Raw genomic sequence first — 20,334 nt, forward strand, 5'->3', positions numbered from 1 at the left:
AGAGCCTCCATCACGTCTTCCTTTCACAGTCAGTTGACAGCTAGAAGTATTCGTACAGTTTCATTCTGAAAATAAAACACTACTGGAAGCTTCTACTTCAGACAACATGGTCAATACAAAACTCTGCTGTTCCTCATAGGAACTGTTTGTGGCACTCGGACCGTTTGAGGTGGTGTGACTAACATGTTTTCTGCACATGGGTCTTGTGATGGCTTATTTGTGATGAATGAGCTACACCACATGGTTATGACTTACTTTTATGGGCTATGAGAGGATAGCTTGAAAAGTTTTGAGAAAGAAAACAGAAAATGAGAGAGAAAAAAATGACACGTATTGAATTAGATCACAGGCCTCACACTGATTCCATGTGTGGTACGATTGTTCAGTGACGCCAGTGACGATGGTGTGTGTGAGTGCGAGATCATGACGGGTCTCTCAGTTTGCTTGTTGTATGTGTGTGAGATGGGGGATCTGTGGCCGTGTCACCCTCCTCTGCTGGTGCCAGGATAATTTGGCCCATGTGGGTTTAACTCCAGAGGCTCTATGACAAAACCTGTCACCATGACAATGCCCCTCCGTCAAAATCTGGAACATGTTAACAGGTCACAGAGCCAAACAACCCTCTCTTCATTTGTGTTCCACAGAAGAAAGTCACACAGGTTTGGAATGACATGAGTGTGAGTAAATGATGGCATTTTATTTTTATGCGAACTATCCCTTTAATGATTGTTTCCAAACAGGTTTGTCAAACACACTATGCTAAGCACAGCAACAAATGACATGAAAAACTTAAAAAACTTAAATGACTATTAGAAATAACTTAAATTTATGTTGAAGTACTAAAATGACTAAAACTGAAATAAAAATAAATTAAAGCTATATAGAAATATATTTAAAAAAACAAAAACTAATAAAGAAAACTAATAAAAATGGAAAATACAAGGTACAGTATGCACTCTTCATCTGTATATTTGCAATCCTATAATTTGCTATGATAGAAGAAAGTATTTTAACAGCAAAAAAAGAAAAAAGACACTTCATCTTTAAGGCTATTTCTGTGTAAGGCATTTACTTTGTCTCACAATTATTTTGCTCCCTTTACATTCTACATGCTGCCACAGAATTTCTCTACAAGCTCTCCCACAATCCTAGTTTGGCTAGTTTGACATAATAACACAGACCTCTGAGTATCCAGCCAACTGCCTACACACACTGACCAATACCATTTTAAAACCGCAGGTCCATCCCCAGGTAATACACTGGCTATTCAGTTGTGATGCTCTGATTTATAGTTTATGAGCAACATAATCTATTGACCTGCAGTAGTAAACACAGTCATAAACCTCTCTGGCCTGCCTCCGCTCTCAGTGAGCTGGCACTGTTCGAGCCCAAGCATTTGCCCGCGCTGCATCAAATTACTGACAAATTACATTTCAATTTGCCTTGGCTTTAACAAGCACTGCAATCCAAACAAACAGAAAATGAGGGGAGTAAACTGGCTAATAAAGATGCAGGTGTGTGTGTGTGTGTGAGTGTGTGAAATACACAATGTAAAAATAAATTCTCAGAAAAATAAGAAATGATGTAAATAATACAGTAAATAATGCTTATGTACTGTATATAATAATGAAAATGGGTTTAAACCATGTAATTTACTTATCAGATTATATTCAGTTCGTTATAATTAAATCTATATTTATTTAATGCAACAGTGGGCATGTTGAATACAATTCATGTTGAATACAAATAGATTTACAAAGACAGTGAGTCCATTAAAAACCCTCTCTGCAAAGCTGACTATTGTTACTGCAGCTCAAATTCATCATTTTATAGAATTTGTATAGAGCCAACTAAGAACTTTAGATACAACAAGCCATTTTTTGCAGTTGGACAGACCTCTGTTTTTCTTCATATGTTCCAAAATATCTCCAAATCTATCCAAGATCCCAAATATCTACAGCCAAAAAACCTTAACAGCTGCATACATCTATTTGGGATAGTGATACAATACACTAAAAGAATCTTCAGTACCTTGATTTTTTGTTCTTTTGTATTTCAATAAAAGAGTGATGCTAATAGGGATGATGCAGGAATGAATCGTGAGCCTAATGAGCAGTTCACCCTGAGGGCTTTGAGGAAATGGGAACCTGATGGAGTGACATAGAGAGATGGTGAAGTAGAGGACTTTATAAATGTTATTAAAATCACGAGTTCACAAATTACAGCCATTACAACAAGTAGAAATAGTAAACAACATAACACCACCAATGGAAATGTAGTCCAAAATACACAAATTGTAAATGCAAAGACGATCTAGACATACTCAGGGACACGTTTGTGTGTGTTTGTTTGTGTGTATATACCTGCAAATGAGATACAGGCAGGATGTGGTGTTAGGAGTGTGTGTACGAGTGTGTTGTGACGGGTCAAGAGTGTGTTTTGTAACCGTTGTAATTGCACCCCAGGCTTAGATATTTGGGATGGCTGGAGATGGGTTGTCATGGTGAATAGTAAATAGATGGAGAATGTGTTTAGACTGAACCTCAGACTTTGTCCCAATGTGTTTACACCCTCCCTTCACACGCTCACTCCATCATTCCACTTTTTCTCTTGACCCACTGTTTTGTTTTCCGGACTCTAATTAACAATGTTCAGAATCAACCTGACAGAGAAACGGGGAAGAAAGCGGTAGGAAGGAAAGAGAGAGGAGAGAGGAAGAAGAAGAAAAAATATCACACAATGCACAAATCAAGCTTTTGACTGTGCAAGAAAAGTAAGGTATGTGCATTTTCTCTTTAGCGAACATACATGTTGATATCAACAGGGAGACGTATACAGTATGTGTTCATTAATGGCACATCAATGAATACATCTGTAGAACAGACACATTCCAGAGGGTCTGTGGGGCCAGAAGGAAAGCAGTCTTAAAAAAATGTATACACAGACAGACAGACAGACAGACAGACAGACAGACAGAGAGCGAGAGAGAGAGAGAGAGAGAGAGACATGGTTTCCTTCCTCTGGATGGATGGATGATTAAAAGATACTCAGCAATAACTTATTTTCTTAATCAGTGTTTTTTTTACATTTTTCAGTAATAATATACAGTACAAACCTAAATTCAATGATTAGATATTAAGAAAACTAGGCCTACATATATTTAAAATATATTATCTTCTGAAAACAAGTATTAATATCTTAGGTTTCATTTATTTTATCAAAAATACATATACGTACGTACACACACACACACACACACACATATATACATATATATATATATGTGTGTGTGTGTGTGTGTGTGTGTCTGTGTCTGTGTGTGTGTGCCTGTGTGTGTGTGTGCCTGTGTGTGTGTGTTGCATCAGCAGGTGTCTCATACAGGACCTGAAGTCTAAGTAAGCTGACAGCGCTACTAAATATCTGGCTATTAAAGGGCAAACTGATATGCTGTCTTACCCTTTTCTCACCCCTCTAAAATCCTCCTTCCTCTACCCTGCTCATTTATGTTAATGCGCTGAGGGATTCAAGCTCTCACTGCAAGCAAGTACGTGAGAATAAAAAAATCTGCACAACACAAGCCCAATTTTATGTGTTGAAAAATGCATCAAAATGCTATTCATAATGCAATGCAAGTACCTACGTACTGCATTCTCAGCGTTGCCACAAATCTTTTTCTACAGTCTGTTTTCTCTTTTACAGTAGGTAATTTCTGTCATGGTGGCTGTACGAGAAAAGTTTGAAATGAAGATTACATAGCAAGTTAGTTAAGTTAGTTAGACTGTTGACAGGTTTATAGTTTTCTACCTGAATGATAACACATCTGGTTTAATGGCACAGACATTTGGAGGAAACTATCTCTCCCTTGAGTACTGATGTTTGTTACTGTCACTGTAATGCAAGAAAGCACATAATGTATTTCATGTCCATAATGTAAGTATGTACCACACACTTGCAAAGCACTGGCAAAACATTCATGTCAGTGTACTACTGTAGAGTATGTTTCATTCATTCATTTTTTAAATCAAACTGTACATTATACAACGTATCAATCGAGTTTGTGTGACAAGACTCTTACGTTTGTGTCAGCCACCATTGGGTTTCCCAGGTCACACACCACAACTCTGGTATCATTCTCTGTCCTGTGCTCGCAGTTCAGCCGCTGAAGATCCTGAGTGAGAAAGAAAAATTTCAGGTCTTCATTATTTAATCTATAATAGCTGCTGTGTTGAACTAAATGCTGAATATCTAAGGAACACAAACAGAAGCATTATGCTCATTCAAAGGGACACATGCCCCCTCAGAACCCTATTTTAAACATTAAAAATGTAAAACATTTAAGGATTTGTTCTGCCCACATACAAATCATAAACTCTACTAACACATCTTACACTTATAAATACTGTATGCTACTTCTAAACTGTTAAAATAAAAATAACAAAAAAAAGTAATTAAAATAATATAACTAAAATAAAATATATAAAATAAATGAAATAAAATAGGGGCATGACATCACTGAAAACAAAACCAGGCAATAATAACGCCGGTCAATAACTAGCATAATCCAGTGAAAACATGTCTCAGGAGGGTCAAGGGAGGGACTGAGGAAAGAAAACGAGGGAGAGAAAGTACATGATGAATTCCCTGATAGTAATCACATCATACATCACTGAGGCCCTACCCCTGTCATCTCGTCAACCCCCTACATCAGTCTCCCTTTTCCTCCATCTCCCTCCTCTGGTAACCACTTCCTCTCACCAAAACAGAGTCAAACCGTAACCAGTCGGTTCCCAGAAGAGCGGCTAATGGAGTCGTGCAAATTGCATTAAGAGCCACTCTCAAACACTCGCTGCAATTACCAGTTATACACTGCATCTGTTAAACTCATAACTGACAGACAGAGAGCAATCAGATCTTCTGCGGTTAGTGCCACAGAGCGCCAGTGTCTCATGCTGGAAGAAGCAGACATGCATGAATGAGATGATGGAATGACTGAATGACAGCAGAATATATGAATGAAGATATGTAGGACTGTATTAAATGAAATAAACAGTATGTTAGATCTAGGCAATGCATTACAGAGCACACCTAGGCATAAGGCATTGACTATGTTTAATAAGAAACCTTACCATAATTAGATCAACATTCACTGCATTCCTGCCTCATTACTACATCAAAGACATTGCAGCACTCATGTTTGTGTTTTTAACTCCGTGTCAGAATGGATTACAGATTTAGCATTTCACCATGATGGATTTAAAGCCATTTAGTAAATTTGATATTTCACAAGTCCCGAGTTCACGTTACACTGTGTCATAACCAGGTGCGATGCGATAAAACATTAAGAAATACAAGCTATCCATGTAAATGTAAAGGTTTTTGTCATAAAGGGATATATCACCCAAAAATGAGTCATCATTTACTCACCCTTAAGTTGTTCCAAACCTATATGAATTTCTTTCTTCTGCTAAACACAGAAGATATTTTGAAGAATGTGGGTAACCAAATATTTGACGGTAGCCACTGACTTCCATAGTATAGAGATTTTAGGGATGTCCTGATCAAGTTTTTTGGTTCCCTCGATTCCAATATTAAGTATATTAAGAAAATTAAGTATCTGCCAATACCGGGTCCCATTCCGATACTTGTATTTTCCAAGTGCTTGGTGCACAAGTACATTAAAGTAGTTAAAATCAATCCAATGTACACAGCTCACGGTGAAGCTTACGGTATCAGAATGCCAATCTGTCAGTCAAGTCAGAAGAAAGATGCAACCTATAGCAATGCGTTATTGGGACGATGCCTCAGTCTGACGGCAGATAAAAATAAAATGCGCATCAAATGTGCTAAACACAGAAGCCTGAATGTGTGTGAGGCGCAAGAACAGACGTCATTGGTTCTCATGCCGGTGTCGCAAGAAAATAGCAAAGCTTGACAAGACAAACACTGAATGTTGACTTGACAGCCCTTGTTTGAAAGTTAAAAAAAAGAAGTTTAAAAAGCCTCGAAGTTTGAAGGCCTGTAGGCATTATGGACAGAGAACGATAGAACAATAGAAGTACAGAATGACAGATAGGATGAAAGATAGATAAACGACAGATAGAACAACAGAAGCAGAACGATAGAAGGATAAAACGGCCAACAGACAGAATGGTCGACAGACAGATAGACTGATATATAGATAGATAGATAGATAGATAGATAGATAGATAGATAGATAGATAGATAGATAGATAGATAGATAGATAGATAGATAGATAGATAGAATAAACTCATGCATGAGCAGTTTTCTGGAAAAAGAGGATACAGTGAGTGAGTCATAATCTAAACACAGCAGTTAGGGAGAATGAAACTAAAATAAACCTTCAATAATCAGAGTAATTCTAACTGAAAGACATCATACAAAGAACTTTCACTAATTAAAGTATTCATTATCTTCTACATCAAATAGGCTATCCAAGACCCACATAAGCACATACACAGCGATATCTCGTAGGCATATGTAAAAAATGATAGTGGGTAATGTTGTTTACCTCACGTCTGCGCTCCACACCAATATAGTCTGCCTCTGGTGGGATGGTCACATGAAGCTCTGCCTCGTACGCCCCCTCGCCCTTATTGGCGGCGTTGATGGTTAACATAAGCAAGTTGTCATCCCCGATTATAAGTTCTGTTTGGTCCCTGTAAAAAAAGCAAAAAGAAAAAAGAAATCTGCATTTAAAATCACTTTTTAATGTTAACACATTTGCTGTCTATATATATATATATATATATATATATATATATATATATATATATATATATATATATATATATATATAGGATCAAGGAACGACATGCTATTAAAAATAAACAGGGGATGCATAATACAAAACAGCACATAAATTATAACAAATATACAAACAGTTGTTCAATGGCACACACATGTACGGATCAGACCCACGGACTCACATTTTTGCAGAAAGTTTTAGATCTGGGATGCACATGTTGTCTTCCCCACAGTCCAACAGGATGTTTGCCTAAAGGAAACAAGAGAGAAAATATATTCTCTTTCCGTCTTTGGGTTTGTTTGTTCACTGAATTGAACTTATGTGTTATTTTTTTCTCTAATTAACTCTTTACTGTCTAAATCAGACAACAAGATGTTGTTTTGTTATGAACCCTCTATTAAACCCTGCATGCCATGGCATCATAATTTACCTTAATATAATGCACACATGCAGTCTCCAACTAAACACTTATGTTGCATGCAAACCTGCTCATGGTGGAAGGTCTTGCTATAGTGGTCTAAAATGGGCCGCAGCTGTAGGCCAGGTGGAGGGGAATTCTGGTCCAGACTGTAGTTCAGTGCCACGCTGATAGGACTCAGTTTATCCCTAAACTCTCCCTCATCCTACATACAAACAGAGAAGGATCAGAGTGGTGGATTGCAAACAGAACTGAAAAGTCTCACTTTACACTTTCTTCTCTCTTGATTATCTTCGTCCTTTGACATCAGTCTGTTTGACTGAATCACAGCTGTTGTATGAGTATGCTTGCCTCAGAGAGCCAAGGGCAATAAATACAGTTATTTAATAAGTTATAAGGATTTGAGAAAACGAGGACGTATGTTTATGTTTCTGAACAGAAATGCACAATGATTTGAGAAGAAAAAGCAAAAGCAGCTAGGCTGTGAGGAAAGTATGTGAGCCTGCTGCATCAAAACACACACATTATTTACACACAAATCCAAACTAATTGTTACAGAAATAAATATGCAACTGCTACTCAGACTAAATTTGTAAAAAACAAAAAACAAAAAAAAAACATGACCTTAATGGATAATAAAGTGTATTGCAAAAAAACAATATAATATAAAATAATAAATATAAATGTAATATATGTACTTTTTATTTATTAATTATCACAGTGTATACATTTTAAAATGTATAATAAAACATTTTACTTATTAAAAATAATGATTTCTTAATAATGTATATAATACATACTTTGTATTTAATATTTTATATATATATATATATATATATATATATATATATATATATATTAGTGATGCGCGGGTCGTCTCATAACCCGCGGGCTACCCGCAGGGTTGGGGCGGGTAAAGAAATTGTCACTTTATTTGCGGGGCGGGTTGGAGCGGGTCATTAAAAACAAAATAAAATAAAAATCCATATATGTTGCATGCAATGTCCAGCCTATATTAAATATTTGGGAATATCAATATAATCATATTTTAGGTTCTTTGATAAGGCCGTGGCAATGCAACTTGCGTGATTTCCCCAAACGTTTGGCGTCACGTGACACAGCTCGCGCAAAGCAGCTCGCGCCGCCAGCCACAACAACAAAGACGGAGAAATAAAAGTGAAGATGGATTGGAATATGAGGTGCGGGAGAAATTGAGGTCGGGATTTTACATAATTAAAAGAAAAAAAAAGGTGAATGATGAATTAGATGAATACAAACGCTGCTTTGTAAATATTGAAAATGTTTAAATCATCTTATTAATATGACCTGATTTATGGTTCATATTCAGAATCGTCTGTTATTGCCAGTTTACATGGCGATTTTTCCAAGCACTTTCAGGCTGAAATAAAGGCTGTTTTCATTTACATTACAATGTAAATATGTCTATTTAATATGTACAATATGTCTATATAATGGTCGCGGGTGCGGGGCGGGGCGTGTTGTAAAAATAGATACAGTGGTGCGGGGCGGGCTGGGGCGGGCCAAATAATTTCATAAAAGCGGGACCCGCGGGATGAAAAAAAAGCCGACCCGCGCATCACTATTATATATATATATATACACACACACACACACACACACACACACACACACACACACATATATACACACACACACATACACATATATATATATATATGTATGTATGTGTGTGTGTGTATATATATATATATGTGTGTGTGTGTGTGCATACATACATATATACACATATATATACACATATGTATATATATATATATATATATATATATATATATATATATATATATATATATATATATATATATACACACACACACACACACACACACACACACACACACACACACACTCACACACACACACACACAGAGAGAGTATATATTAGGGGTGTAACAATACACATATTCGTATTGAACCGTTCGGTACGAGGCTTTCGGTTCGGTATGCAGTACAAACGGCCACCACAATGTTGCCCAACATCAAATGGCAAACGTAATGAAAAAGGAACGAAACTGCGCCACTTATTATTTCATACAGTTTGGACCGATGTCAGTCCAGCGCGAGCCGATCATTATCAAGCGACACACTGTTACTACACAGCCAATGAATTAATAACATCGCTGCGAGATCTAGTGAGAAACATTCAAATTACTTAACCAATTAATTATTAACCATAGATCTCTATTAGATCAAACAGCGCTGACGCGGAAACCAGGAGAAACATTGTGCCATGAATGGTCTAGTTAAAGGCTTTAAGTCCACAAATCAGCAACATTCACCATGGATTTAATGTAGTAACACGAACTGTAACCATGGAAGTCTGGCAGGAATAGTAAAATGCTTTCAAGTACATCACACATCTTTTTCCAGCACTTCAAAACTCAAATATTGTCATATTAAAAATAACATTTAAATGTGATGACCAATACATTATTTGTTCATCCTTCAAAGATTACCCCCATTTTTAAAACTAAAAGTTTCAAGATAAAGTTAAAAAATAAAATTTCTTTTAATAAATATATATATATTTTTAAATCAAGGACATTTCTCTGGCATTTCTTCCTTTTTGCCGTATCGAAAACGTACCACATAATTATTATTATTCGATTTTTTACAGAATCCAATTTATATTCATATGTTGTTGAATGTTTGTGCTTTAGGTCTGCCATGTATCATAGTGATAAGTCAATGTTGCCTGATATTTTATCATAGTTCAAATTGAGCTGGCTAATAAAAGTATTTCCCATGGCCTGTGTTGTAATTTAAACACCCATAAACACTTTGCATTCAATTATTGTGTCACCTCAACCCAACAGAAGTCTTGTTTTTGTGACACACTCTCACGGAGGGGTTCTCACACCGTTTATTCCGTCCAGATGAGCCGTGTTGTACTAGAAGCTTGGTTTGGCTCACAATGAACTTTCCCATGGGTTCATTTATAGTGAAGATAAAACAAGAATTTTTCACGAGGAATGAGGCCAGTTCAGCAATGCTCTGTGATGCACGTGACCAATAAGGCTTACCCGCAGGTAAACAGAGTAGTTGTGGCAATGTTGGCGGTCCCCTTGACCCAGAACCAACTGCTGGGTTCTCTGGTGCTGGTGAGAGTCCATGAACAAGATTCGCTTAACTGCTCCACGCTGCTTCAGCCAATCCAACTGCAGATTCATTGTCAGAGCTGAAAGAGAGAGAGAGAAAGACAGGCATGCTATTGTTCGTTCCAGCTTTACAGGGTCTAATTCAGGCAATTTCTGCTCGGACCAAACAGGTTTTGGACCATAAAAATTGCACGTTCTTAAGGTTAATGACTAGGGCTTCTGAACAACAATCAAATAGTGCTTCCAACAAACGTGCACCTCACACACACCAGCCTGTGTTACTCTCACAGGCACAGTAACGCATTCAGCCACACCTGTTCTTTGTCATCTCCAAAACCATATGCACTGAGTTTTAACAGGCCTGCGTTCAGAAGTGCTGGGAAAGAGGCTTTTATTGCCTGTTGGTTTAACTGAGTTTGGCACCTTCTCCATTTTGGCCATTACTGAATGCACTTACATACAGATGTTCAACAAGAGCGGAGACACACAAACTCACACTGAGCACAACACATATAAGTGAAAACAATAAAATATAAAATGTCTCTATCTTAACAAGTGTCAAGAGAAAATGTATACTGCATGACAAAATCGTTAGTTTTGCATGCGCAACATAAGAGTTTTGGAAGTCTCGTTCATTTTCTCCATAGAGAAAATGACTTGACCATAAATTTGACTACAAACAATATTCAAAATATACTATAAGCTATAAAATGTATATAATATACTATAAAATGAAGAGGTCATGAACATGTTTTTTTTTTTAAATATGTTCCTTGAGGTTTACAAAAAAATAAAACATTATATATAAAATTATATATAAATATATATATGAATTTCCACCTTCATTCTGACCCTCTATCTAAAATGATCTGTTTTTAAGGGGCGGAAAGGGATCTGTCCTTTAAGGCTTGTCAGTAAATGGCCACTGTTATGATTGGCTAACGGCATTGCATAGGAAACAGTATCAACGCCTCAAGCACGTGGAGTAGCCTATGTTAGAAACTGAACGCGCATCTGTATACTGTATCCGGTGTAGACAGTGATTGTAATGGATTCTATTTTCGTTTGATGCAACGCTCACATCTAGTGTAGGCAAGTGTCAAATATTGTTGAGTAAACTGTAATATATTTTTTCAGGATTCTTCGAAGAATGGAAAGTTCAAAAGAACAGCATTTATTTGAAATATATATATATTTTTTGTAATCATGTAAGCCTTTACTGTCACTTTTGAGCAATTTAATACATATTTGCTGAACAAAAGTAATGATTTCTTTAAAAAAAGAAGTAAACTTCCTGACCCCAAACTTTTTAACTACAGATTATAGATCTGAAAAATGTGTTATAAATGTCTTAACAAATCATTTAAATATAGTTTTATACAAAAAATATTTTTTTTCATATTTTATAGTCAAGGCTGATGTGTATGTCATTTACAATGGTTTGTGATGTGAAGTTGATTTAGGTACAAGTACCTTGTAACGTACTTTTTAGTTTTTGTTTGTTTGTTTTCTGCTTTGAATCAAAATTTGTAATTCGTATAGAGCTGTTTGGTTTGGTTTAAGAGTAAGAAATGTTTATTTTTTGAAAAACTTATGGAGAAAATGAATTGGGAAAAATCCTTCCAGAACCAGGTTAAATGCAGACAGATTTTCACTGTTTTGAGGAAGTTGCATGTATGATTAGGAGAAACACATACAGAATGCATTTCCTCAAGACATTTGTTGATAAGACTACATCAGTTTACTGAAGCTAAATGCATTTAATTAAAAGTAAAAACAAAAATGAACTTACCTACATAATCAGGAATACCAATCCCAGAGATCTTAGCACACACATTAACTGACAGACTGAGTGAGAGCGAGAGAGAGAGAGAGAGAGAGAGAGAGAGAGAGAGAGAGAGAGAGAGAGAGAGAGAGAGAGAGAGAGAGAGAGAGGGAGAGAGAGACATTCAGTAAAGAAAACCTTAGCCAAAAATGACAACATTAAAGTGATGTTAACAAAAGAGAGGAGGAGGATTGTTAATAAGGATGGAGTGCTTGTATATGAAGCTAAATGGAATGTGGGATGCTGAGGGACTTTATGCTCCTCAATATTTAATAACTTAATTGAATTTGCCTCTTTCAGCCTCTTGCGTCTGTCCTTTCCTCACTTCATCTCTCTATCCCTCCCTCACTCTAATAATCCGGTAACAGAGGCTGACAATTACAGCGGCCCAAGAACGACTTCCTGTTCCTATCAGAAAAAAATGGTCTCTTCAAGATCTCATACATGCTCTTTATTGTCATTAAATATTCTAAGAAAATTTCAAAACCCCATTTATATGAAGTCTAATATGCAAACATTGACTGACACACACGATGTCCTGAGAATGGGACACACAATTAATTTACTGGAATCTTAAGACGGCAGTTCTGTTGCTATAGGTGTCTTGTATCAATTTAAAAGTAGCCCTTTATTTCCCCCCCCCAAAAAAATACAACCAGGACTGAAACAATGCACTCCATCACAAACATCTCACACGCACACAAGCTGTAAGGTGAGAGCACAGAAAAAAACACTTTTTCAAATATGCTCACACCTCTCCAGCTGGTGCTCAATAACTGTATTTCCGTCATGTTGAACGTGTAATGATATCTGTGCTCAGGGACTCACAACTGCAGTCTTAATGACCCAACGGGCCAATCCGATGCATAGCATTGCATACAACCTAAATATGTCTACTCAGAAACACCCCATTAGGCCCCCTAAACACACTTAGACAGCATTGAGCGTGTCTGAGTTTAAATTAGCGATAAACAGCTGGATGCTGTGCCTCATGTACAGTACAACACGAAATAACCATGAGCCCATGCCTGATGGAATCCAGCATTGTGCGTTGTGCTCTAACCATGCAAACCCTGCCATGACCCCTCCAGGTAGTGTTGCATTTTAAAATACACAGCAGAAGTCATGTGTATGCTGTACAGTGAGAGAAAAAGGGGAGAGAGTATGCATATTTAGGGGAGGAAGTGGCCCCGCTAATTTAATGATGCCTTGTTAGTTCTCCTCCCCCGTGACAAGGGTAAACGCATAATCATGCAGGCCTACAACCCGTGCAAACACGACAGTGCCCGGAGGTTGACCCCCCATGACCCCCGCTCTGACCCCACTGGAACTCTTCCAGCCCTGCAACCCATCTGTAATTACTGCTCACTCCTCAGAGTATTAATGGCAGTCGTGTGTGTGTGTGGCTTGACACTATTTACTTGTCATCTAACACACTTTTACACTCTGCATACCTTTTTTACACTTCGCGTACCTACCCCGAATTGATAAAATAAAATACAATTCTGTATCAAAAATTATAAGGAAACGCCAGTACTTTGTTTAGGCTTGGTTTGTAGGGAATTCCAAACCTGCGTACATATATTCAAACGCACATAACTATAGAACCAACTCTTAATGCGCATGTGAACGCCATCAGCGTTTCTCACAGGTTCGCGTTTAAAGTCTGTGTAGAGAGAATGGTGTCGTCTTAGCGGCCCCTAATTTAATAACAAATGATTGTTGCGACGGAAGCGAATCAATCAAAACTAACTTTAGCTGGAAAATAACTATATTAAAGAACCGCTATAAAGCCAAAACAATCTCTGTTACCTTAAATTATACGTTTATCTCTGTAAAGCTGCTTTGAAACAATCTACATTGTTAAAAGCGCTATATAAATGAAGATGACTTGACTTGACTCTGCATGTAAATAGGCTGTTTTATTGGTAAACCTTTATTTATAAAGCATTACTGCCTTCAAATAAATTTAACTCACATCAAAAATATAATTTATAAATTAACAAAATTCTTAATTATCATATTTGTTTTATGTACAGTAATAATATAATATAATATATATAAAAAAAATATATTTTTTGGGGTGATTTTTGTCTTTTTATTGGGACAGGACAGTAGAGAGTTGACAGGAAGTGAGGTGGGAGAGAGACGGGGGATGGGATCGGGAAAGGTCCACGAGCCGGGACTCGAATTCGGGCCGCCCGAGTGCAACAGCGCTACAGGCCATTGGCGCCGACTATAACATAACACTATTATTGTTGTTGTTATATTATATTATATAAAAATATAATTGAAACTAAATTATTTCAATTAAAAAAATTCAAACCAGAAGCATTTCACTAGCTTTTTATTTATTATGTACTGATGGGTCCAAAAACTAGTGAAATACTTCTATTTAGCATTTTTCCAACTTCATACAATTTGTTTCATTGCCGCAGGAAGAATTTACAAATAGAAGAATATAAAACAAAATGAAACAAATGAAACTCTAGAGACAACCTTTCTCAACCTTAACCATGCTGGTGTTTTTTTTTATTAATTTATCTTTTTACGCTCTCTTCTTGTTCTGTTTCTAACTGTGTACATCTGTGTGTCTCACTGTTTCTCTCTGTTTCCAACCACCGTTTGTACATTTATTTTACTACGCTACTCTTTTGTTATTGCAGAATTCCACACTTTAGTTCTTTCGTTTGTCTCTCCAAAACCTCCAGTCCTTTCTTCCTAACGCCAACCCTAACACACAGACACATGCAGCCCAAGCAGGCAAACAGATCTGGTATGTTTACCATCACAGAGCCCAAAAACTGCTTGTGGGACACAGTGTCCATCCACATACAGGGTAAGAATGCAGGGTTGTGTGTATGTTTGTGTGGTTTGGAAGAATGTATTGAGACTTCCAGAAACACTTAGTTTTACCACAGAGAAGAAAAAAAAACTGCTGTAATGTGGTACTATAGACCACATGGATTTAAAACATCTCAGTCAGCCATAGCTCTTTGGCACTGACTGCTTTGGTTTACCCTTTACCAGGACTAAAGATCAACATATCTGTCCCATCAACTGAACACTTCATCTAGAAGAGATAAATCAAAACATGAACTTTCAAATGTTTTTTTTATGAGCATGTAGTACATAAGAGTCACTAATTATGTCAGAAGCTGAGAGTAAACTTCAGTAACTAGCAGTGGATAAATAGTTAGTTGACACTTACCAGGTTACCACATCATCAGAATTGGGCATGCGGCAGGACTTGTCCTCAGGGTTGAGAATTTTGGGCATCAAAATCAGCTGAGCGTTCACGGTGACCACTGGCCTTGCCCTAGCATTGTTGAGAGACAATAGAGTGGAAATAATATCACAATAATAAATAAAAAAATTACTGATATGACTTTATTGTGGCAATGAATTTGAATTGGAAGCTGAATTCAGAGCTGAACATACACATTAAGAACTCACTAAAGTTGTTTATGTTTAACTAGTGGTGCAACGGATCATCATTGATCCGTGATCCGTTCGGATCAATATCTTCGGTTCGGCACACACGCGATCCGCGGATTAATTTATGAAAAAAAAAAAGTTGTGCGCATGTTCAGTCCACACACAGCGTGCACTGTAAAAAGTGAATAGTTGGATCAACTTAAAAAAATTACTTCAATTGGTAACACCTAAAAAACTTAAATATCACGTTTTATCATGAAAAACTTGATAATTTAAGTTGAGAAAACTTAATTTCTTTAAGTGTTACCAATTGAAGTAATTTTTTTAAGTTGATCCAACTGTTCACTTTTTACAGTGTGGTCATGGCGAGCGGAGGAACGGAAGAGCTTGAACGCCCCGCGTCATTTAAATCCCCTGTATGGGAGCATTTTCTATTTCGCTTCAAACGCTCGTTTTTTCATTATACGCGCGCGGCGCGTCCTATTCGCTTTGGACGCGCGAAAGGATTCAAACTGTTCAAGCATCAACTAGACGCGAATTTGACGCTCTATTCGCGTATGGTGTGAACGCAGCAAAATTAACAGGCAGCGATGTATGCTGGAATGTGTGTGTGTGTGTCAGAGAGAGAGAGAGAGAGAGAGAGAGAGAGAGAGAGAGACAGAGAGGCAGGGGCGCGATCGAACAATCACTCACACACACACACACACACACACACACACACACACACACACACACACACACACACACACACACACACACACACACACACACACACACACACACACACACACACACACACACACACACACACACACACACACACACACACACACACACACACACACACGCTGTTTAAAAACAAAAATGATCTCATCTTTTGGACATTCATCATATTGCATTGGTTTTCATTTCTTGTCCTCAAACAGAGTAATCTGTTTATTTTGAAGTTACACATTCTACATTGATTAAAAAAAGAAAATCAAATGTGTTTTTAATGGTAGTAGGCTATCATTTTATACAGAAATTAATTATTTATAATTCAGATGAGAATAACGTTAAAGTTAATTAAAATTTTAAGGAAAAAAATATATTGATCTGAAATATAGCAAATTAATTTTAAATTCATTCAGGTAGCCTACAATTACCAATCATATCTCAAGGTCTTTTGAATAAAGGGTGACAGTCTTTCATTATCAACTGTTGTTGTGGACTATATACTGGAGAAGTATTTGTTCTCCTTTTGAGTGAGATGTTTTTATGTGGCTAATTGAGCAAAGTGCTTCCATATATTTTATTAGTAGTAGTATTAGTTCAAGAATAAAATAAAAATATCGGATTGATATCGGTATCGGCAAATAGCCAATTAGCTGCGGCATCGGTATCGGAAGTGAAAAAGTGGTATCGGGACATCCGTGGAAACACATTAAGCATGGCGACGCATTTGAAGCGACATCACCCCGGTCTTTCGCTGACAGGAGTGAAAACGAAGGCTGCTCAACGTTGCACAATCAGACCGGGCTAAAGCCATCACAAACGCTATCAGTGTGTTTATAGTCACGCTTCATGGAATGAACCCGTCGTGCACCCACTGTTGATTTTATATATTTTAATTTAATATTTTAAAAATGTTGATAAACAAAAAGGCAAAACTTGTGTTTATTTGTCTTGTCTTTTTTTTTTTTTTTTTTTTTTTTGCTGATCCGAAAAATGATCCGATCCGTGACTCTGATCCGAGAAACGATCCGAACCGTGAGTTTTTTTATCCGTTGCACCCCTATGTTTAACCAAAGGAATGGCAAGACTTGTCAATGTGAATTTTAGTCGGTAACACATTTTACTTCTGCAATGAGACATATTTAAGAGTGAAACACGATATTCAATGAAAAAGATTCGGTATTCTATTTTATTAATCTTGAAATGATTGGATTGTAAAAAGTGATTTTAAATGTGAATATGAGTTTCTTAAAACAAAATATACAGCTCTTTGAATTGGCCTAAATGATATTAGCAGAAAAGGAAAGTTGTTTCAATGGAAGAGCATTTTTATTTCTTCCTCTTTTTACGTAGCACATGTAACTATGAATTGTTTACAATTTTCTAGCTTTTGCCATTTTGCTAACTTCCACAACACACAAAAAAATCTCTATCAGCAAACCTGAATATTCTAAATGACTAACAAGAAGAAAGCATTTCTGATTAGCTAAAAAAGCTAATTGAAGTTATTTCTCAGGACTCCTATTTCAGTTATATGTCAGATAGAATGAACATTCTGTGCAAAACAGTATCACTTAAAGAACATTTAACCAACAGAAACTAAACATTCAGAGTCTTATTCTAATAAAACATCAGACAGGCTGAGTAAATGAGAACTTAAAGGGTTAGTTCACCCAAAAATTAAAATTCTGTCAGTAATTACTCACCCTCATGTTGTTCCAACCGCGTAAGACCTTCGTTCATCTTCGGAACACAAATTAAGATATTTTTGATGAAATCTGAGCCATGTTTCACTCCTCCATAGGCTTCTATGTGACCGAAACTTGCTGGCCCAGAAAAGTTATTAAAGAGATCGTTAATATAGTCCAAGTGACTCCAGTGGCTCAATCTTAAGTATATCAAGCGACGAGAATACTTTCTGTGCGCAAAAACAAATAAAAATAACGACTTTATTCCACTTTTCATTTCCTTCTCTCTGGGCCTCTAGTTGGTTCGCGTAGTCTTTTTGCGCACAATGCGTAGCGCGTCTGTGTTACACGTCACCACGTAGGCTCACTATTGGCCGACGCCGGTCATGTGTGTGTTGCGTGACGACGTGCAACACAGACGCGCAGCGCAAAAACACTACGAGGCCCAGAGAGAAGGAAATGAAAAGTGGAATAAAGTCGTTATTTTTGTTTGTTTTTGCGCACAAAAAGTATTCTCGTCGCATGATAAACTTAATGTAGTGCCACTGTAGTTACTTGGACTATTTTAACGATGTTTTAATAACTATTCTGGGCCGGTGAGTTTCGGTCACACTGGAAGCCTATGGAGGAGTCAAAATTCTGTCAGATTTCATCAAAAATATCTTAATTTGTGTTCCGAAGATGAACGAAAGACTTACATGGTTGGAACAACATGAGGGTGAGTAATTACTGACAGAATTTTCATTTTTGGGTGAACTAACCCTTTAACATGAGGTCAGTCTCTGCTCTGCTCCGGTCTCACATTCAGTCTGTTGAGACTAGTGCTCAAACTGGATTAACAGTGGAAATGTTAGCTTACACAAATACACCAGAGCCCACTACAGCTAATCGCTTTAACACTGACACCGAGACACCGCTTGTGTGTGTGTGAGCGTGTGTGCTGGGACATGTTAATGTGTCTGTGTGTTTTTGGTGGCTTTGAGGCAGGAAAAAGGGACTATTTTGAAACATTTCTGAGGGAAACCTGAGCTAAAACACCCAATCGAAGTCTTGACTACTCAGACTAGACATGCCACAAGTCTGTAGATAATGTTTGCTGACTGTACTCCTGTCAACTACAGATGAAGAATTCTTCATGAATGCATTATGAAGCCAGACATTTCAATATAGTCTGTTATGCAATTTTTAAAATATGTTACTATCGTATCATGGAACAGAGAAAAAAACAACTTCATATGTATCAGGTTTCTTTCCAGCTAAACCTCAACACAGGTGTTTTCTGTGCCGTTCACTCTAATTGAGAAAACATGTGAGTGTAGTGAAAGCTGTAAGTAAGTTTAGGTCAGAATATATGTATGTTGCCACAAACTAGTTATATATTGCGATTCTATCTTCTACCTATTTGCATCGATTCACAAATTTTAAAAATCGATTTTCTAAAGTGTTACACTTCTTTACTTCTTTAACTTCGCAGTAGTAATAAAAGTTACTTAAAGTTATTGACGTTAATCACAATAAGCCGTGAACACACAGCTGAACTGTGCACACAGATGCCGCTTCTCACATGCATGCAAACGCGAATTCAGTTCTCTTTCACAGCTACACACAATATTATGTCAAAATGCACATCGTGTGGAGTATTAAATGTAAACAGAGTCTGTTATGTCCTTAGTGAACGAAAATACAAATGGGTTAAAATCAGATGTGCAACTATATCCGTGCATTCATTCTTAAAATGACAGCAGCCTCATAAACTGTGAGTTTCATTAATGTTAATTAAAAAAATCACTTTTTTATCTTTAATATGAATCAATTTATATTTATTTCATACAGTGAAGACTATACAGTGTTATATTTTTACATTTGCTTATTCAATTTCTGGGGTATTTCTTACTGCATGTTAAATAAACCTATGCTACTTTACCTGAAAGTTTATTTAATTTGAATATTTTTTTCTATTGTATTTGTCCTATTGTTTGTAATTTGCTTCTTTGTTCTTATTTTTATTATCAAAAATAAAATAAAATTGCCTGCCTTGCTTTATTACAGAAAACTGTGTGTTCTGATTCTAGTCAGCCTAAAGCGCATTTGTTTTATAATATTGGGTTGACTAAAATGGGAAGAAAAACTAAATAAATTTCAAGGTTCACATTTAATTCAGAAGGATTTTTTTTCTAGACATATTAAACTGTCTACCGCAGTCAAATAAGAAAAGTGACAAAAGAGTACACTACAATCAAATCTAAGCACATTATTAAATAGAAATTTGATATATAAATTATTATATATTTTCACACTTTAAATTAATATCTAAAATATATATTTAAAATATATAAAAATGAAT

General features: G+C 36.6%; 1 protein-coding gene across 1 annotated transcript in view; it reads right to left on the minus strand.

Moving 5' to 3' along the window:
• itga8 (integrin, alpha 8) overlaps positions 1-20,334 on the minus strand; it is a 75,139-nt gene that overhangs the window by 19,624 nt on the left and 35,181 nt on the right. Inside the window, exons 15-21 of the mRNA XM_081389230.1 lie at positions 15,362-15,469; positions 12,118-12,173; positions 10,251-10,405; positions 7,253-7,390; positions 6,949-7,016; positions 6,531-6,678; positions 4,076-4,168 (exon numbers count right to left, since the gene is read on the minus strand). Coding sequence (XP_081245356.1) covers positions 4,076-4,168; positions 6,531-6,678; positions 6,949-7,016; positions 7,253-7,390; positions 10,251-10,405; positions 12,118-12,173; positions 15,362-15,469 — 766 coding nt within the window. The remainder of the gene's footprint in view (positions 1-4,075; positions 4,169-6,530; positions 6,679-6,948; positions 7,017-7,252; positions 7,391-10,250; positions 10,406-12,117; positions 12,174-15,361; positions 15,470-20,334) is intronic.

The sequence above is a fragment of the Scardinius erythrophthalmus genome (genome assembly GCF_964197995.2).
Source record: "Scardinius erythrophthalmus genome assembly, chromosome: 16".
In the NCBI taxonomy this organism is placed as follows: Eukaryota; Metazoa; Chordata; class Actinopteri; order Cypriniformes; family Leuciscidae; genus Scardinius; species Scardinius erythrophthalmus.